Genomic DNA, 22,242 nt, shown 5'->3' with positions numbered 1-22,242 from the left:
TAAAGTATGTAGATGATGTGTATTTGTCTCGGAGAGGGCCATATAGACTGTTGCAATGTTCTAAGCTGGAAGAAACACATACCCAGACCACCTCTATCTATGGTGAAGATGTGCTTTATTGAGTCTTGTTGAAAATATGTTTTGGGGATATTGAATTGATCTGTTGTATATAAGGGTCTACAACCTTTGGCTCTTCAGGTGTTTGGGAGTCATAGTTCAAAATATCTTGAGGGTTAGGGAGAGATCACAGCTTAAAATGTCCCCTAGATTTGTAGATTCAGCCCTTGGCAGTGATTTGGGACCCTATCTGATGGCCAGTGGAAAAGCAGTGAGGGAGGACCAGTCATTCTAAAGTGCACAAATCTCAGTTTTCAAGGCGCTCATATATTCATTATTGTCATTTGTGCAATTGTGTATCTCAGACAGGCACTCAGTGATCTGGAGGTTGTCTGGTGAGTTGCTGCCAAATTAAAAATGTATTGCATATACTTTGCATAATGCTGGAATGAGGTTGAAAAATGCATTGAAGACGGAGGATCACTGGGATACATAGGTGCTAAACAGCCACAGAAATAAGGCTTTTAGACCCATAGAACACTGACGATTTTGGAGCAGCCTAGACTGGTCCAATGTGTCCTAAGAGGCAGACAAGGTCAGTAACGACAGGGCTGAGGCAATATTCTTGTCCAAGGCTTAAGGATTTCTTCATTAACATGGGATGGAGTTGGTGTTTCCCAGAGTATAGAAGCTTGATTATCATGGAAGAGAAAGTAAGCCTTTTTGATGGTCTGGATTTCATGGCACCGGGATTGATTCCTGTGCTTAGTGGTGTGATCAGGGCCGCAGCATGGCTGTCAACGTTGTCTTTAAAGATGGCTGCTGGGCAGGGGGAGCCTGATTTGTTTTCGATGCCTTTGCCAACCTTCCTACTTGTCACACTTTGTCAGGAGAGACTGTGGCATATGAACAAAGTTACTGGGAGGTCCCCAGGTAAGTAAACAAATGGTCGAGCACTTTTCCTGTGATGTGATGATTCTTTTAGAGATTATTTTCTTCAAAGAAGGTTGCTAATTCTCCTGCTAAATGTTTTGATGGGCAGGAATCGATACTAGCATGTATTGAACTACTTTGTTCCTATGATCGAGCTCTTAGAGTTTTTTAGGAGCTTCGGTAACACAGATGTGGTAAGAGGATCTTTTCTGTCACTCAACCAGGATGTGATAAGCACGTGGGCGGATTTACAAGCTGGTTTGTCCTCTTGTTGGTCACAAGTGACAGCACTCATGCTGCCAAGACAGTTTCTAGACAATATTGCAGCCAGGGGGAAACACCACAGTGCACGCCTACATGTATCTGCTATCCTACACTGCGCTCCTTTTTCAACATTATTAAATCATTTCACTTTAATTAAAGCTATTTTAACTTCTATTTAAAATTAATAAGTAGACAGCAATATTACAAAGAGAAATCCGTTTTCATCATCCCATGTTTATTATTATTATATAAATTAAAGGCAGTATAATTAATGTTGCTGCCACAAAAGCACGTATTGGTGCTGGGTAATATAATTTTCTATCAATTTTGCTCCCATTTGGAAGTGTATCAATAGCTCTCTATTCAGTTGATGAACAAAGCTTTAGATGGCGTCCCCAATGCTCCAAGGGAAGAACGGAAGCGGGGTGTGAAAGAAAGGGAAAGAGGGTTAGGCGGTTTGACAGTTCCCAGCTATATTAACTAATGTTAGTTTACAAAGAGTGCCTAAAGCCTCTTCAGAGGGCTATTGGGGATGGCGGCGGGGGGTCAAGAGCATCAGGAAGGCTATTGGGTGAAATAGTCATTTTGCCACCTAGAGACATAGTAACACTACCTGCCAAATGGGGTGAGTGCATAAGCAATACATGGCAAAATCTGCTACATGAAGACAATACCTGAGAATAGAATGCCAATAACTAGAAAATGGCATGAGTACTCTGGCCTGGGATGCCAGTAGCTGTCAAATGATGCGAGTACAAGGACATATAATGTTAATTTATGGCAAACAATTGGACGCTGGTTGAATAGCTCATGTGCAACATGCTAGTTTTGGGAATGAAACAGAATCCTGGTTGGGCCGACTAGACCCTTCATCCTATTGTGGGCGATGAATAAAGTACCATCAGTGGGTAATAGCACAGATTATTAGAGATCTTAGAAGCTGTCCATCTACATTAAGCCCTACAAAATCAGCAAATGATTATATGATTCAAGTATCTACTGAACCACCTAGCAAATTGTGAGAGTTGCTGTTGTCTGATGGCAAACGCTGGCAATTTGGGTGAGTACCTAACACTGATGTGAGTACCTTACTGTATGATGACAATATCTGTAATAAGTTATGATTATGTGAACATATGCTGGCAACACATAGCAAAGGATGGTGTATTGGACACGCAGTCAAAACACTAGAAAATCGTGAGGGTACATGGACATGTGTTATCAATGCCTACAGTTGGAATGAAGACAATATTTTCACTCCACACAAGTCAAACCTGCTGGCTCTGTAAATGCTTGTTTTCTACCTTTTCCCTTACATTTCTTTCACAGCAAATCACACACGCACAGGAAATTGATTCTGGATTTATACAACCCCAAGCAAAGACAGTTGTTTCTGTAATCGCAATTCCCTCAAAGGGCAAACCATCCCAGGCTCTAAACCATTACCCTCCCATTTCACCAACTCCTGGCCCCTTTTCCTAAAACTTACAGGGCAGGAACAAATATAATGGTTAACGATATTGCGTTTTTCCCTTATTCATGCAAACATTTGTTTGCCTCCCAGTAAAAAGCACAGTTGTCATTGTGACTCCAGTCATCTTAACACGTGTTTTCCAGTCCTGCACCTTCATTTAGCTGATGTAGTAATTCTGGGAGTTGTAAACTTTTTGTTTTCCCACTGGATTAACATCCCAGAAAACAATAACATTCAAAGGAAACACCAGTGGTTTCCAAATGACGTGGAGTAACTCTTTTGATCACCCTAAAACATCACACATGGAAATAAATAAGCCGAGTCGCCTGCCACAAGTCCATTAACGTATACCAAGTTCATTAAGAGGTCTACATTTGATGCCCCAAAAACATTCCATAATACAATCCCCCCCAAATCACTTAAGACCAAAATACACATATTACCATATTAGCCTATACATTTTAAATAGCCAATAGATGAACATTGAATCAGAGTGCCAGGATGGCTTAGTTGATGGCATTCATTCCTGGTCTGTGTACCCAGATAGGGACTAGTTGTCACCTTGGTACAATTCACCTCACATTTCAAGGCTTTTATAATTCTTTCCAGTTGGTGTTAAAAATGTTTGAAATTTCTGGCCTACCTTGACTTGGCTCTTGGGGGGTAGCATCGAGTGCTTGCCAGCCATCATATCCTTGGGGCAAGTCTGGCCTTTTCATCCACACATCATTCCACACATGGAAATTCCTACAGGAAGGAATGACATGTTACTAATCGATTTAATGTTGGCGCTATTCGGTATGCAGAGTGACAAGTGGTAAATAATATATATTTCACACACATGATCTGGAGTACCTTGAATATAACTTGATCAGTAGAGAAGCCATTTTAGGAAAAAACATGGTTTACATTAATAGCGTTCTGTACACAGTGTTTGCTTTCCCCTTATTTGCCCAAATTATTATGTTTGTGCCACCTATTGTGTGAATAGAAAAAGAATGAAGACCTGATTTATGACCCTCAGTCTGGTATGTGACACAGGTATGTAGCGGACAGAGGTGCTCAAGCGGCTTCGGTAAGGTTTGCAATATAGGTGCCTCTCTTCTGTGTAATGCACTGATCCGTAGGATAAGGTTAATAACACCTTGCACCCTGATCGGTAGAGGACCCAGACATGGTTGTCGCTGGTGCCCATTTATTTCTGCTTTAGCAGTAGTGCCACTTTCTTGTCTGGTCTGTTTTTTGGGAAGTTGGTTGATTAGGGAGTAAGGGTCACCTTTCATTTCCTTCTATGTAGATGATATTTTGCTATATGTTTCAGGGTCACTTACTGCTTTTCCCCTCATTCTAGAACAAATTAAGGAATTTGGCATTTGCCAGGGCAGGAAATAAACTGGACCATCTCTGTCATGTATCTTCTGTGGGATTCTGGTGTTGCTTTGTTATAAAATGTGTCTCTTACATCAACCTGCAAGCTGTTTACATACACCGGTATTCTGATCGGTGCTGACAGTGTGGCACTTTATAATGCACTTAAATTAGTGTCGCGCCTGCAAAGGCTAGTAGAGCAGGGGCAGGATTTTCAATGTTCCTCATCGGCAGGGTGTTGGTGGCAAAAAATGATAATGATCCTGATAACCCTGAATGTGTTCCAGAACATGCAAACGTTGATCCCAGAGGCCATATCAAACAGCTCAACTCACTTTTGAGGAAGATTATGTGGGGAGACTAAACCCTAAGGGTTGGAATAACTACTTTGCAATTACCCTACTAGCAGGAAGGACAAAGAAGCCCAGGACTTAGGGTACTGCAGTTGCAGTATGTCATCCTGTGGTTTGTTGGGGTGCACCAAGACCATGTAAAAATGCTGGGCAGCTGTCTGCGGAGGACAGCTTCATTATTGAGTGTATATTTTCTGAACACTGAGCAGAGCAATGGGCTTTTGCAACAATCAATAATCTGTAGTGGTGACATGGTGAAATAGCAGGATTACAGGCTGATGTAGTTATCCGTGTGCCCTTTGCCTTAGGCACCCCAGTTTTGTACTGAGGGAGATAGATGGAAGGAGGTACGAGTTGCAATGGGAGACTACTCCATGTGATCATCCATTACAACATGAATTTAGTGTGGCATGGAGTACTGTTTTGACTTAGTTTGAGACATTAGTGAATTTTATTGTGGACACATCATACTGTAGTTGTAATTTTAATTCTTGAGGAGCAGAACACATAGTAGGGTTTGGGTGTTATATCTGTGTTTCTTGTTTTCATGAAATGCCAATAGCCATATCAATAAAAGGTACCTGTTTCTTCAAAATCATTACCTTTCAAGGGGGGCACATCCCTTAAGAGAGCCTTAAAGCAGCAAATTTGATGTTGAAACATGGTCAAAATATACGTTCCCAAATCACCACTGTCTTCCGGTAGCATCAACATGAATCTTGGCCAGCATACACATTGACGAGCTTATGAGCAGTTTAACGTAATCAAAATGAAAGAAATACTGGATCGTCTTGAAACGTACCCAGATGGAATCGAATAGGGCATCTGATATAACTGTTCTCATTTTCTACAGACATATTTTAGAGCACCTTTTTTAGACCACAGGCGAATAATATAATCAATGGCACATGCATCAAGCTCTAATGATGCTATAATATGAAGAATATAAAACCTTAACACTTCAGTTTGCTCTCTACATGTGCCATATCTGCTAAAACCATCAAAGATTGATTTTAAAAAGCACTGCACTACAGCAGGAAATAGCTAGATAATCTCAGTTTGCCAACTCCCCCAAATTCAGTCTGCATTTCTTGTAAATATTTAAACTCTGAATCCCTCATCAGGTCGTTTACTTTGGTTATACCACAGATTCCTGGTTATGGTCTCACGGTGCGGAAATATCCACAATGTGTGTGTGGGGGGAGCTAGCAGGGAGGGAGGGGCAGAATGTAGCTGAGGAATTTGTCATTTCTGTATAATTTTATGTCCCATTTAGCAGATTTCAAAACACGCTTTGCACTTTATTTGTATGCTTGGATCATAGTTGTCGCTTCAACAACAGTTATATTGCAACAATCCAATGCTATAAGCACGGAGTGAGGAGGATTGGATTCTGGGATGAATACATCCATCCCAGTGATTGCCATGTTCCCATCGCCTCTACACTCATGCCTTGCAAGCTTTAATGGAACACGTCACAGCAAGACATGCATTATGTCTTTCATGCTGCGATTCAGATTAGCAAATATGAGGTATTGAAGTCTACTCTGCTGCTGGAATTCCGCTTGTTTGATCCAACTGACTTGTCTTGTTCAGTTCATTGATGGTGCACTTATAGACTACATACATGTTAGAAATGTTAACTTTTATGGGTGATTAGATAGATCTGAGGCGTGATAAATATATCTTTTCAGAGATTAATTGGTTTTGTACGATCGGACTGAAAAAAAAAGGTCCGACCGTACAAAACGAACGCAAAATGCTACCACCAACACCAAAAGTTCGAACCTTTGGTGGTAGCATTACAGGTAAGTAAAAAAATGAAAAAAAGACTGCAGGGGCTGTGTCCCCCGCAACACCCCGCTCACTATACTGTGTGGCATAGTGAGCGGGCTGTTGCGGGGCACACCAGTGCAGCACACCCACGCAAACAAACAAAAAATGACCTTTCTCATGCGAACATTCTGGCCGCGGCAAAATCAGCCGTGGTCAGATCACTTAGAATCCGCTGCTTCTGTTTCATCACTTGTCAGGACTCCCCTGGTGTTTCACAGTTCTGGTCAGCCTTCCGCTGCTCACGCTCTCTATCAAGGGAGCTTGGACCGCTTCACACACGCTCTGGTGAAAACCTCCACCAGGGCGAGATGCAGGACATGCAGAGCTTCTCTCTCTACTGGGACAGAAGGCCTCAATACCACTTCCCGCTGCACGTCCTCTGCATCTTCCAGGAACACGACCGCCACCACATTCTCTGCATGGCATCCTGCTATCGGCAAAACGGGGGGCTCCAACCTCTGCTTTCTCCTGCTGCTTCTGCTTGGCCCGCACCTGAAAGGCCTTTAAATGTTTAAAGGTTCTGCTCTGGTGAGGGTCTTTACAACCACTAGACCGCTCATTATAGTTTGGTAACTCTGGACCCCTCTTTCTCGTCTCAGTACTAAAGTCCATAATGTTCTTAGTTGTTTTAAAAACAGAATCATCAATTTTACAATAAGCCATCAGGACTTTAGGATCATTAGGGAAATTTTTCAGACATTTGTCCCATTCTTCCGGACCCGAGTCCCCTCCCATGTGATCCTCCTGCATAATACCACCCCCAGGGTCAGAGTCAGGATCAGGATCAGGTAGCAGCTGCCTTTCACTGCCCACATGAGATTCATCACACTATGCCACTCAAGATTTTCGCAATTTCGGGACCTACCCTCAATGCTATGTCTGGGCTGTATCCCTCCTTCAGCTTTAATTTAGTGCATGCCCTTCTCCATACCTGCTGAACCACCATCGTAATACATGTCATGTGGGGCCTCCCTGAGTTCCCCCATAATGTTTACATCCCTGTATAATGCCTCAGAGGCTTGCCCAGTAACAACCTGTCCGTCCCGCCTATCTGAGTGTCCCATTTGGCTGCATGCTGTAAATGGGTCGATATAGGATAATTCAAATTATAATGTTAATGTTCCTGATCTTTGGAAAATGATAGTCCCCCGTCCGAGTGTCTCCTTTGTAATGTTATTTGCACGTATTTCTTAAATATTCCAGTAGCCAGAGCCATGATCTTTTCCAATGAAATGATCCCCCAAACCCTAACCCACAATTGTGTCACTTTTGGGGCACCTTTTGTTTTCCAGAACTGGGCTATTGTTAATCGACCCGCGTTCAACAGGTGTGTCACAAAAGGCTTGCCACAGAACCCCTCACGAGTATGACCCTTCCGCAGCATGTGAGGTACTATCCATGGCAGATTTTACAAATTGTCACCTTAATTTTACTGCATTTAGATGCTCTATGCGCTCTTTCACTTCCCATCGTAACATGTTAGGCAATTTATTTTATGGGTCATCGTAATCCATCAATTTATATCATTTTGAAATACTTGCCCAATACCCTCCTTCAGAGATAGCTCTATAATCCTCGGGATGCGATTCCCCGCATGAAGCACCCCCCTATTCTTAATCCAGTGTCTAATATGGGCATAACATTATCTCTCCTGTTTACCAATATTACATTTACTTTTACAATCCTCAAATGTCAATGGGCTTCCCTCTTTATAGAAATCATGCAGCCGCAGCGACCCATTTCATTCCCAATTCTCTAAGTAGCCCTTACACATTCCCAAGTAAAACCCTGGATTGTCCTCAACCAGAGATAATGTCCCCAATCCAGAAGGGATACCTCCCCCCCCCTTCAGGGCCGTATACCAACACTTCAACAAGCAGTTAGCTGCGTCCAATAGTCAGCCCCCGCTATGTCTCCCTGCCCCATCAGAGATGGGAAGAATGCTCCACGGAATAGACGTAGCTTCCTGCTCCACAACCCTGTGCACTGGACTATTCCAGCATAGGACCAATCCGTGCAGCTAGTAAGTAGTGACCTATATCCAGGATGCCCAGCCCCCTCAACAGTGGAGCCATAGTTGTGATCGGCCTGGCATTTCTAGGATGTTTCCTGTTCCAGATAATAAACATGAATATTTCCGCAGGCAGTTCCTTAACCATTGCCACCAGGATCCATATAGAAAGGGTAAAGAACATGTACAAAACTCTTGGGAATAAGGTCATCTTCACTGCTGCTATCCGGGAGAACCATGAGAGATCTTTAAGATCCCCATCTCCCAAAGACCTCAATTGTCATTTTCCAAAGATCAGGAACATTAACATTATAATTCACTGTCAGTTACACCCCCAGATATTTCACCATATCTTTAGCCCAACAGAGTGAGAATTCATTTTCCCCATTCGCTCACCTTTGGCTGAGTCCTCAGTAACGTTAAGGCCCTCTGATTTCTCGTAGTTGATCATGAAGCATGAAAGCCTCCCAAACAGCTGCAGTATCTGTTTGTTTGTTTATTTATTTGGTAATGCGCACCAAACCCTTAGGTAGCTGGGCACAAATAAGACAAGTAGGCTCAAAGCTTAGTTACAGAACAAGTTAGATACCTACATGCAGGAAATATACATTTACTGCCACTTCCAGGTTACAATAAGTGGTGGGGACTGAGGTCACACATTACATATTACATATTGCAGTGGAATAATGTAGTGGATAGCGAGTATATTGAGTAAGGTAGGGATCACCGGTATCAGGTAGCAGGTGAAGTCTTAGTGCAGGATGGAGCGAATCAGGAGTCATTTGATCGTAGCCAGTTTAGAATGTTACTTCTAAATTTAGGGTAAGGTTGCTCCATTCTAAGATCTAAGGAGAGTGCGTTCCAGGATTACGCTGCTTTGACCGGGAAACTGGCGCCCCCAACTGTGGTTCGTTTGAATCTAGGGATCTCCAAGGTGTGGGCATTGGCAGATCTCATGGAGCGTGTGGTAAGTTTCTTATTCATTCTTTCAGAGAGCTATGGTGGTGCTAGGTTGTTCAGGCATTTGGATGTATGTGAGAGTATTTTCAGGAGGATCCTGTTGTTTATTGTTAACCAGTGGACGTCTCGTCTGAATTTGGAGATGTGCTCTCTGTTAGGAATATTCAGGGCTGCTCTTAGGGCATTGTTTTGCAGTCTTTGGAGTTTGCCAGTGATGTATTTGTTAGCTCCTGAGTACAGGGCATTACAATAATCCAGTCTGGATATTATGAGTCATTGGCCAAGGTAATGCAACTGGTTTCAGAGAGGAATGGTCTGCAGGCTCGGATAAGTCTGCAGGTGTAAGCTGTTGTGGATGCTAGTGAGTTAACTTGCTTCTTAAGGGTGAGTGAGGAGTAAAGGTAGAAATCTAAAGTTTTCACTACGAGCATCACCTTGATAAGGTTGTTGTCAATGTTAAAGAAGGTATAGCTAGGGCTAAGTTTTTTGAGGTTTGTCTCTGAACCTAAGATCAGTATCTCAGTTTTGTCGTCATTTGGGCAGAGGCCATGGGATGCCATCCATGTCTGAATGAGGAGGTATATCTTATTTAGTAAGGCCGTGTCCTTGAGAAAGTTTCCCGAAAGGGGAATGAGGATCTGGGTGTCACCTGCATAATTTGTGTAGGTAACACCCAGTCAGTCCAACTTGTCAAACAAAGGCTTAGTAAATATGTTATGCATGGTGGGTGAGACACAGGATCCCGGAGGTACACCGCAGGATGTTAGTATAGGGTCAGCTGAAGAGGAGAAGATTCTCATTGTACGGTTAGCTAGAAAGGACTGGACCCAGGTTATGGCATCACTTGAGAAATGGGCAGTTGACCTAAGGTGGTTCCATAAGACTGCAGGGTCCACCAGGTCAAAGGCTGCAGATAGGTCAAGGAGGAGTAGCATAGCTGTTTTCCCATTGTCTTTCAACTCGTCAATTTGGGTCTTGAGGTCTATTAAGGCTGTTTCCGTGCCATGAAGGGGGCGGAAGCCTGATTGTCGCGATCCTAGTAGGTGATTGACTTCCCGGTAGTCCTGGATTTGGAGGTATTTGTATTTGTATTTGTTTTATTTGTAAAGCGCAGCCAGGACCGAAGGCAACCGGGCGCGTATCTTGAACAGTAGGTTACATACATACAGTTAGAATTACAGGAATGTCACATAGTTAGACGAGTGGTTACATTTAGGCAAGGTTACAGTTAACATATCAAATAATTTATACAGAAGTGCAATATCAATCGGATCAGTACTAGACCTATGGTTCCCGTAGTCATGTTGGGAGTCAGGCTGTAACCAATGGTTCATGCGAAGTGGTAAGCCAGAGCTTTGCTTTGTGTTTGAATTAGTTGAATGACGGTACATTTCTAATGGTGAGTGGCAGGGTGTTCCAGAGTTTGGCTGCCTAGACTAGGAAGCTTACTGCTCCAGCTGTTTGAAGCTTGTATCTGGGGATCGATAGCCCTTGATATTGGACCGATCTCAGAGTCCGTGTGGGAATGTATTGGGTGAAGGGTGAGGCTAGGTAAATGGGGGCCAAGTTATTTACACATTTGTATGTGAGTGCCAGTGCTTTCAGTGAGATCCTTTGGAAGACTGATAACCAGTGGAGGTTCTTCCTGGTTTCTGAGATGTGTGCTGATCTGGGGAGGTTGAGTGCCGCTCTGATGGCACTGTTTTGGGTGATCTGGAGTTTGTTGAGGTTCCGTTGATTGGTGCCTTGGTATAGGGCATTACAATAGTCCAGTTTGGACATAACCAGTGTCCTGGTGACAGTGATGCAATTTTGGGTGGTGAGGAAGGGTCGGCAGGCTGTAATCAATTTACAGGTGTAGGCTGATGCAGCTACAACTGCATTGGTTTGTCGAGTGAGGGAGAGTGTGGCATTGAGGTAGATTCCTAAGGTAAGCTACTCTATCGATAATTTTAAGTAAGAAAGGGACTGTGGTGATAGGTCAATAGTTGCTCGGGATGGTGGGGTCTAGTGTTTGTTTTTTAAGCAGTGGGAGGACCCAAGATTCTTTAAGGTTATTAGGCACTGTGTTAGTCTTAAAGGAAGCATTCCTAAGCTTAGAGATAAAAGAGGCTAGGTATCTAGCTGCATCCTTTATAATTTGGGCCGGTCAGCTGTCTCCTTTGCAATTAGGTTTTAGGTAGAGTATCATTTTCTCTGTCTCACGGGTGGAGATTTTATTTGAAGCTGAAGGGTAAGGTAGTTCTGTCTGGGGTAGGCTGGAGGGGTTGCTGCTCAGATGAGAGCAGTGAGGCCTTCTTGTTAGCTATTTTGAGTTGGAGGGAAGCAATTTTGTTTGACAAGGCATTTTGTATGTCAGTACACCAGGGCTTATCTTTAGGGACGTTATCAACTGGAGGGATCAGTGATTCCATTTCCTGAAGGATAGTGAATAGTTCCTTAGTGTCAGACTTAGCCTTTGAGATTCTGTCGTTAAATGTATTTTTTTTGTGTTAATTATTTCTTTTTTGTAAAGTTTGGAATGGTCAGTTAACTTAACCTTATTCTCTTCCGTGGGAAAATGACGGCCAGTTGATTGGAGCTTTCTTTTTTGGAGTCTTAATTCTTTGAGTTGGGTTGTGAACCAGGCATTAAGACGAGATTTCTGTCTGCCTTCGCAAAGTTTGACGGGTGCAATAATGTCAAGTGCCTTAGACATGGCATTATTGAAGACCTCCACTAGTAAGTTGGAGGTCTGTATTGCCAGAAAGGTTGTTAATGGAGGGAAGGAGATGAGGGAGTCGTTTTTCCACTGTAATATCCTTTTTACTTCTAGTTGGGAGTGGGTGTGCCATAACGATAGTTTTAGGGCTAAGGAGATCCAGTGTGGTGTAGAAGATGATAAGATGGTGATCGGTCCAAGATTACGGGCTATGTTGGTAATGGCAATGTTACAATTCAGGTCGGCCACCCAATCGAGGGTCCTTCCTTTGATATGAGTGGGGATGAGGGCCTTTTGTATGAGACCATGATCCTTCAGTAAAGCTGCTACTGATTGGGCATGTTTATTATCAGTGTCGTTAAATCCAAGATTAAATTCCCCCAGCAGCAAGATTTGTGAATGGTCTTTTGTGTCATTAGCTAGAAGGCTAGTTAGGTCCTCCTTGAAGGTTCCCAGTGGATCTGGAGGTCTGTATATCAGGTGGATAGTTAATGTGCAGTTATTGGAGAAAGGAAGTTTGGCTGTGAGTATCTCACATGATTGGCAGGATGGTGATGTGGCAAGCCTAATGGGTAGATTGCTTTTAGAGATGATTGCTAGTCCGCCGCCTCTGGCATTGGGTCTGTCGGCTCTGAGTATATCGTAGCTATCTGGTACGGCTATCATTAGGGCGGTTCCTGCTGCCTCGTGAAGCCAGGTCTCAGTTATGGCAAGCAGGTCTAGGTTCTCTTTCGTTAGGATGTCCGCAATTTCCAAAGCGTGAGCCACCAGTGATCTGGCCTTAATGAGTGATCCATAGGACAATAAGGTACTGTTAGTTTTGGGGTGAGGGGTGTTTGGTTATAGGTATATTAGTCCTCGTGGGAGTTATTGGAATAGGGGAGACATGTGCAATATTCAGACTTCTATGCCTGCTCGGTTGCGCTCGGGTAGTAGGGAGTTCATAGGCAAGGGTGGCGTTTTGAATAGAAAGGCTAATTTTACTGTTTTTCGGTTCGTACAGGTGAGACAGTCTTGATCTAAGTCTCAGATTTCTGTCCTTAGGTGGGCATGTAGGGGAGGTAGCAAGGGCCATTGTAGTAAGGAGGCCGAGAAGGAGTAGGATAGACTGGCTCCTCTGAGTTTTACTCATATTCATGGGCTTGGATAGGTTAAGTTATCACAGGTAAGCTGCTTGGGTAGTCGCAAAGCTGGCTAGTTCTAAATATCACTAGCACAGGATAGGCTAATCTTAATAAACACTAAGTAGACACTGAATATTCTAGTTTGAGTTTCGCAGGAATGACTAAGGTCACTCTTCACAGAATGGGCTAATATCAATAGGCACATAATAGGCTATTTCAGTTTTCACAGTGTAGGCTAAATTTGCTCTTCACAGAATAGGCTAAATGACCTTCTCAGAATGGGCTAATATCAATAGACACAGAATAGGCTATTTCAGTTTTCACAGAGTAGGCTAAATTCGCTCTTCACAGTATAGGCTAATATGACCTTCACAGAATGGGCTATTATCAATAGACACAGAAAAGGCTATTTCAGTTTTCACAAAGTAGGCTTTGGCGAGGAGTGTGAGTCGAAGAGAGGCAGCATGATGGAGGAGGGCCAATAGGTGAGTAGAGTGAGAGTTATGGCCAGTGTGTGGAGTAGGGGGGTGAGTGAGTTGAATGTGAGTTGGCAACATTAGGTGTTGGTTTAAGTAGTACGGTAAAGTAGATAATGGGCAGTTAGTCACTGTGCAGTCAATGTAGGACACGGATATTGGTGACTTTTCAGAGCTCAAATAGGGGTATCCTATGATAAAAAGTTTAATGGCCAATCCTGGTTCTCCATTGTACATGATAAATGAGGTGCTCCACCATGAGTGCAATCATATTTTTGTGAATTCAAATTCCATTTTAAGGCTTCTTAGGATAAGACAAGGTTTTTGACAGGTTTCACTTAGCCTCTTCCTAACGTTGATCTAAATATTTTGATCTGAGAAAAGAAGAGTGTGGAATTACTGTCGGACTGGAGTGTATTATTATTAAATGTTTTATTATGTGCCTAATACCAGAGACCAGTCTTTAAGCGCGGGACAGGGATTTGAACGTGTGTTACTCTGCGTTGTCTTGCTTCCACGACAAACGTGTTGTCCCTGACCTATCTTCCTGGCTTGGAACAATAGCATAACATTTTTGCGAGTAATAAAATGAGCACAGTTTTACAAACCAACACCCTATTCTAATATATTTCTGAACAAGTTCCTAAGGTCTGTGTACATGCACTTTAGATGGAATTTACTACCAACACTTAAAGATACTCGTCCTAGAATGAAGCTATCACGTGCAAACCCTTTTTTGTACGATTTATAAGTGTGAGGACCGAACTGAATCTATTAAAAATTTGTTAATTAACTGTGGACACTTGAAGGGAAATAGAATATTGCATTTTAATCAGCTTGTACATTATATCGATTCTCTCGAAAGCGTTTATTTGTGGGAGTCTTGTAAGAGTGGTAATCGGGTATCTCACTCCCTCGCAGTGTCGAAATGTTTACTTGATCCCCTGAACATGGATGAATCGGAAGAACTGGGAATATGGATAAATTGCCAGCTTTTAGATATATTTAAGAATATGTATGGAATATTTTATCATAAAGTATTTTGAGATTTTTGGTGTTTGCTTCTTAAAGTTTGTGTTCAGAACATAATGCTAAGGTTTTCAGTAATTACATGGCATTAATAATAGATACAAAATTATAATGAGGAAGATGTTTGATTATGACTTATTAATATGCACAGACACTAGGTAACAGAGGATCATTCCTCTTGAAAATCACCAAGACTAAATCAATTCTAATCAACATTATTTTTCAAAGACGAAAAATTTCCTAAAATCCTGATCACTTTAATCATTTAAATTAAGGGCATTATGTCGAACCACCACCAAATGTTTATAAACGCTTACCAAACAGAGTCTGACGTCCAGTCGTCCAACTTTTGCCCCTTTTCATCGATATAAATGTCAACTTTGAGATTGTCTTCGGTGTCGTGCGCTGATGCAAAGTTCGTCACGCTTCGAGCCGGAATACCCAGGCACCGCAGCACTGAAATATGAATATGACCGGAAGCACTTTACTAAAGATCACCCTCGAGCAGTTAGCAAGGACTGCGTCATAACCCGACGTGTCAACAGTAGAGAAAGTGTGACTTCAACAAAATACAGCTCTAAAAGGCCAATGCATCCTATGGTGTAGAGGATATGCAACAGTCGTTTAACACTGTGGCAGCATCGTGGAACCACAAAAATACGTTTTACACACAAGAACCAACAAACATGTCATATTATTCTTTATAAGCGGAAGACCAGTGTGATGTATTTAGTTATCATGACGTTTAATGTAGGAAAAGTATGGTGTGAGAACATGCTCACCTGTCGTAAGTACACCAGAGTAAACCCAGCACTGGCCATACTTGACAGGCTTTCGCGATTTGTAGTACTTCTGCAAAATGGCTGCACTTCCTGTCCAACTCAAAGGAGAAACCCCTCCAGGATATTTTCCTGACCAATTTCCAGTGAGAACACCATCATCGTCATTTGAATTAACCTAACAAAAAGAAGACCGATATTGTATTTAAATGATATAGAATTTCTGACTAAATACACACAATATAGAAGGAGAAGCCCACCTTTACACATTATATGGCGATAAAACTAAGTTTAAATTATATGAAATTTTTATCTATGCAGCTCTGAGGAGGCAATGACTGCCAAATAATCTATTGAAGGAGAGGCGATGAACAGTCCCGATGCCATTTAACCACTACCATGATATCACTCTATAAGAGGAATCTACACGCGTTGCCTCTCCAGATGTTTTGGACTACAACTCCCATCAGAGAAAGCCAGCATGGTGAAACCATACAGATAGCTGATGCAGACGCTTGCTCTATAACCTGGTGTCTCATACTCAAGGTATGATAGAAGGTTGCCTGCAAAGTATCCCTTAACTGTTGCAGCACCACGCCTTATATGATCCATGTGGTCGGTCCATGACAAATGGATGGATCATGAAACCGGGGGCAATGTAGGTCTACTAGAATGACGTTTGTCAATGATGCAGTGGCCTCTTCTCCTCCCCAAAGAAGAGTTCTGAATGCCTGCACTTTGGCATGACAGGCATCCAATTGTTGCTAAGAACGTACACACTCTGATGTACTTCAACCGGCTAAGATGCAGGTTCACTAATTTAAAGTACATATGACTTCAACGTCCATCAGATCCCACTTTAAATGTACGAGTTAGGAATCTGCCACCCTTCCCCCATGTGAGGTTTAAACTGCATAGTGAAAATATAATCATTGATACAATTGTTACCTAAAATAGGAACATCTAGTTGAATGAAAGTAGAAATGTGCTTCCTCCTTCACAGATGTTCTGCAAACATACTGGGACTGTAGAATACACGCACACCCTTCCAATGGGGGCTACACGTGTGTAGCTAGCAGCATTGACACATATTTGCTATCAAGAGAATACATTTCAGGCCGGCAGACTCCTTAACTATCACTTGCAAAGTCCCGAGGAAGTGGCAGGAGGAGACAAAGATCCAACACAGGGTATTTGTTTTCTGTATTTATTTGGTCTTCAGTTAAACAACAATGATAAAGTTAGTTGTGTAAAAAATAACGTGGTGTGCCATGCAGAAAACACGCATGTTGGATTCATCGACACGTTTCTCTTGTCATCTATGATAAACTGACACAAGCACATGCAAATACGTAATCAGGCACAGAGTTTTCTGATTATGAAGAGTAAATGAACCACAGTGAGTCAAGTCAGGGCTATTACAAACAGACAATCAAACGCCTTAAAATACTAAAAAGAATCCACTAGCTAACACATGTTGCACGTGTTCCATGTTCTATTGTCTTGTATTTGCAGGGGCATGCAACACACTTCTACTTAAATGCCCTCTTGGTATGGTGCCTCCCAGACTAGAAAAGGAACAAACAATCAGGGTGCAGACACAATTCAATTTCAGCGTGGGCTTGCACTGTATACAGGGGTCCCCATAAACTAAGAGAACTAGGTTTCTCCTATAGGAATCCCAGCAATACAGAGGTAAATAATCTGTATGCATAATCTTGGGAGGATAGCTCAGGGGCAATGTGCTCGCCTTGGAAGCAAGATGAAACGGAGCAAGGCAGGTTCAATCTCCGGGTCCGCGCTTAGAAACCTCTGGGTATTAAGCGCGTTATAAATAACCTATCAAATCATAATTACGACGCAGCGCACTTAGCTCACCCTCTCCTTTTGTAAACATACGCTGAAGCAAAACATGGAAATAATGTTCTGTAAATCCTGCATTGTTAGCAGGTCATTTATTTAAAATTCATGTACAGGTTATAAATACAGGCCAATAAGTACCAACACACAATATGATGCGAGCCTTAAAGCTAAGACTGGCTGATTATTTCATCTCTGGAATGGGAAAACTTGAAAGCCTACCTAAAATGTTGTGCTTCTTTCAAGACTTACAATAAAGTCATATGCTTGTAGTCTTTTTGTGGCACAGTTATGCAGCTTATTTGTATTCCTTATGTTCATAACATGAACAGTGACACAATACAGTGTCAAACTTTTTGTGCATCAAATAAACAAATATGCACTCTCTATCAGCTGTCATGAATCGCCCCGAAAACTGCTTGGCTGGGGCCAGAACAGCAGGTCGGGCGCTGGTGCATTGAGGGCAGGACTAGCTCCTAATCCCACATGTCTGCACCACTGTGGACAATTAACAGCTATGGATAACTGGGTTGTGTGTGTTGGTGTTGCCTATGGTGGTAGTGTTCTGAGTGTGTTGTTGTCTAGGCTGACTGTCCACAGCAGGTGGATGGAAGACTGGAACACCTTACCAGTCGGTTTGAAAAAGGGTACAATAGTGCAATCGTTGTCTTGTTATATCTTCACAAATAATGAATACTTTGAAGTTGTGTGTTTCCTTTTTTTGTTTTTATTTTGTATTATGCTCGAAATATTGGTTTATATCCCAAGGAAACATCACTTGATTGTGTGACTTCTTTGACATTCCAAATATTTTAGATGCATTAGGTGTGCTTAGCCAACAATCACCTTTGGCGGACGTGCATTGATATTTTGCCAATTAATTGGCTTTATCAAGGCTAGAGTTACAGTTTTTGTGAATCTTGTCACACTATCTATTTTTACAATATTGTTGTCTTTGGCCCATTGGGCCTACTGATTCCTGTTTGCACCCCATCTAGTTAAATACAATCTTTTGCATAATATTCATTTAGCACATTCATAGAAACACTTGTGCATAGGCATGTTATAAATGCAATATCATATATTATATCATAAAATAGCATTTTATGGTATTTCCATCCAAGTGAGAGTGGGGAAGAAAGGGAAGATCGAACATGTGAGTCAAGGTTGAATACGTGTGTGCCGCAAGGCTTCCAAAATTGTGAAACTGCTAAAGAAGCCAGGAGGATTACTTCCACAGAAGTCTGACCGCCCTTCACATATGCAGGCCAACCACTGGCCACTATTTTCTAAAGCTTTCCAGATTAACTTGTCAAAGATATACACCACCACTTGACTTCTTCTACTATGAGACTAAACTAGAGCTTCTACGAGGTGTCTGATACTAGCCTCTAGAATTATGGGCTTCAATGTCAAAGTGGCATGTATAGGGCATTGAATCAAGAAGGTTGGAATGGTCGCCAGAGAGTTCGGAACAGTACACAAACTAAACAGACAGGACGGGCCCCTTCCTCACTTCAATTGCATGGGGTAGTGAGCTGTCTGTTTTTAAACTTCATGGAAAGGACTTCCATGCCTGAATTGCCCATCATATTGTTGGTATGCACGTTCAGATCGCCACACCTCCTGATTGTAAAAAAATATATTGAAATATGGAAACATGCTTGGGATGGTGCAGGGGGGAGGAGTGTGTGTTATGGGTGGGGATAATTGGTGGGAGTGGGAAACCATACTGGGGAAAGTTAATATACTTAGATGTATGACAGTTATGACTTGAACTCTACGAGTAGTCTTGAATCCTTGCAGGCCATGTTTTCACAGAAACACAGAACAACGAGGCCTTATCCCTTGCCTTACTATTGCATCCCGATTCCCAGGCATGGCAAGGGAACACGCATATGCCCCCACATCAGTCAGGCCTTTGAATTGATTAGGTAGAAATGTGTGCAGCCGAAGAAGTGAAGGACTGCAGCCTAGCACCAAGGTCGTATTCCTGGTTGTGAAGGCAGAGGTGTTAGGATGCCAAATCATGAGCCAAGATTTAAGAGTCACTCTATTTGAACTACCAGAAGTGCAGGGAAATGGGCTCTAAATAGTTTGTGAACTGGATTGATTAGTGGGACACTAGGTTAACCCTTGGGGAGGCGAACTAATAAAGGGGAAAGCAGAGCACTACCTGTTCTATGTTTTGTGCCAGTGAGAGCTAAGAACGATGCCCATACTGCTTTGTTCGTAAAACCAGGCTGACCTCAAAGTTACCCACTGAGTTCACGTTGGTAACCAGGTGCATGTCACGTGGTCAGGATCGAAGGTTGGGTGGTGCCAGTTGATATTAACCAATAATTGCCTTTCAGCATTCCATGATGGACAAGCACGCTACTCACGTGTGGTGAAGAGGAGCGAGAAGACATTGGAACCAATTGGAATAAGGGCTAAATGTAATTATTAGCATGTATATAGGCCACAGCCGATGAGGGTGGGGGATTAACAATGTTATATCGATTGTGTCAGGGGTGACGATTTGTGTGTTTATAACCATGTAACGGTTTTATAACACGGCACAGTCCAACCAGGGACTTCTTCCACTGACAATGAATGTGGCGCACAATTAGCTTTAATTAACCCTGGGTCTTTATTTGAGTAGGACCCCAACCCGTCTCACACCCACCCTAACAAACACCCTGTGTCATAATGCACCATGAACCCGGCTGGTGTGTAACAATATAATATTTATTAATCTTATGGTTCAATGAAAAATCAGAGCAAAATCAAATAATTGGGCAGCAACCACCAATGTGGTGGCAATACAAATACAAAGATTCTCACACTACAATTAATTCAAACTCCCCACAATTTACATGAATCTTAAATGGCAAGACAAGAAAACGATTTCAAGTATCTGATGGTGCAAAGGTTGAGCACTCCCCCTGCAACACAAAGCCCCAAAGCTCTACTAACTTAATTCTTTTTGGATGGAAAGTAGTGGTAAGGAGTTAGGATAAAGAGAGAAACATTGGATTGTGAATTCAGCCCACCACCCCAAGATGGGAGGCCAAAAAGAAAATGAAAACTTGTGTCTTGTATGGCACCCACCTACGCCAACCTCTATATGGGCTGGTGGGAAACCAAAATAGTGTGGAGAGAGGACATGGAACACTTTACCCAATGGATAGTCATGTGGCATCGTTTTATCGGTGATCTGTTTATAATCTGGGATGGAACAGAAATTGAGATTCATGAATACATTGGTATCCGTAATTGTAACACGCTGAATCTTGAGCTCACTACCGCAATGAGTAAAACCGAATGAGTTTTTCTGGAGGTCAAATTCCAAGTTGTTGAAAACGTACTTACATCGAGTTTGTATAGAAAAACCACCAGTTCCAATTCCACCCTACACATAATAAGCCATCATCCCATGGTACTCAATCGTGAATTCTTGAGCGCCATATGGATATGTAGCAGATAAGTAGACGTTCAAACAGAAGCTAAATGTATTGGCCAAAGATTTATGAATAGGGGCTATGCCAGAAGTACAGTGGCAGAGTGTTTCGGTAAAGCAGAACAACAAACTAGAATAGACCTGTTTAAACTGAAGATTAAAGCCTCAGAAGACAACATTAGATTTATCACAGGTTGAATAACCAAGCGAAAAAAATCAAATCTATTATGCATAAGCATTTGAAGGTGCTCATGACAGATACAGATCTCAGTAAGGTATTGGGCACTACACCTAGTTTTACCTATTGAAAAGCACCGACCTTGAAAAAACTCTTGTCTCCCAGTATGGTTGTTACTGAAAACGAAACACCAGGCAATTTTCTGGCTAAAAATCTAAATGTTGGCTTCAAGAAATGTGCAGATTGCAAAATGTGTGATTTTGTATCTAAGAAACCGTTTGTCAGCTCCAATGGGATGCCATGGACTTATAAACATAGAATCACGTGCCTCACTAAGTTTGTAGTGTATGTGATCATTTGCAGCTTTGGTTTACACTATATAGGTTCCACTCTAGGACCTTTAAAGCTGCATATTGTACAAAACTACAGGGCCATAAATAATTGAGATTTAACATACCCTCTGACAGAACATTATTAAAAATAAAACAGAAACGAAATATTAAAGAAATGTCATTTCTAGGTTTGGCACATATACCACAACATGAAAGGTTGTGTAATAGAGAATCAAAATTGCGCCAAATAGAAGCTACCTTAATTTGTAAATGTAACACTTTGAGATGACAAGGTTTGAACATAGACTCAGAAATGTATGAATTTTTGACCTGATTATGAATTACATTGTTACAGGTTATTTTTAAGAGCCTGAAGTTTATGTTGAATAAGTGTATATCTTTATTCCTCCTCCTTTTGAGAGACATTGGCATTCCATCACTCTTTCTTTCTTTCCCTCTATCTTTTTTTGATAGTTTATTATTGAATAGTGTGGGCCTCATTACGAGTCCGGCGTTAACCGAGGTGGTAAAACCGCCTGATTAACGCCGGACTCGTATTACCATTCCGCCTCCGTGATTCCCGTGATAGTTCTATGGGACTCGATGGAAATGGGGATCATGGAAACACCGGCAGCATCTCGTAATGCTGCCGGTGTTTCCTCGTCCGCCTGCATGCGGGAGGTGTTAAACTCGCCAGGTCAGACCTGGCGGGAACATCACCTCCCGCCTGCAGGGGTCGGACTCAGGCGGTCCGGAAACAACGGTGGCGGCGGGTTTACCGCCACCGTTATTTCCGGACCGCCTGGGTCCTAATGAGGCCCTATGACTTTGTTATTAATGCATTTGCAGTTTGCACACTCACATCCGTTATTAGGAAGGAATGTAAAGGAGCATATTTGCACAGCATCCATTTGCACATTTGTACATTTTGGAATAGGACTGACACTAGCACTTTATAAGTGAATAGCTTCTAATAATTTTTAAAGCATATTTACACAGTCTCCACTTCTACTTTTGTATATAATTGAGTAGGATTGGCATTAGCACTTTATGAGAGAATAGTCT

At 42.2% G+C, this 22,242-nt stretch overlaps 1 protein-coding gene across 1 annotated transcript in view; it reads right to left on the bottom strand.

Annotated features, from left to right (window-relative positions):
- TGM4 (transglutaminase 4) overlaps positions 1-22,242 on the bottom strand; it is a 191,050-nt gene that overhangs the window by 76,640 nt on the left and 92,168 nt on the right. Inside the window, exons 7-9 of the mRNA XM_069648311.1 lie at positions 15,369-15,543; positions 14,904-15,042; positions 3,372-3,475 (exon numbers count right to left, since the gene is read on the bottom strand). Coding sequence (XP_069504412.1) covers positions 3,372-3,475; positions 14,904-15,042; positions 15,369-15,543 — 418 coding nt within the window. The remainder of the gene's footprint in view (positions 1-3,371; positions 3,476-14,903; positions 15,043-15,368; positions 15,544-22,242) is intronic.

Source organism: Ambystoma mexicanum, chromosome 2q (assembly GCF_040938575.1).
Source record: "Ambystoma mexicanum isolate Mex_15411 chromosome 2q, UKY_AmexF1_1, whole genome shotgun sequence".
In the NCBI taxonomy this organism is placed as follows: Eukaryota; Metazoa; Chordata; class Amphibia; order Caudata; family Ambystomatidae; genus Ambystoma; species Ambystoma mexicanum.
Note: the sequence above shows the minus strand (reverse complement) of the source record. Positions and strands in the feature narration are given on the sequence as shown.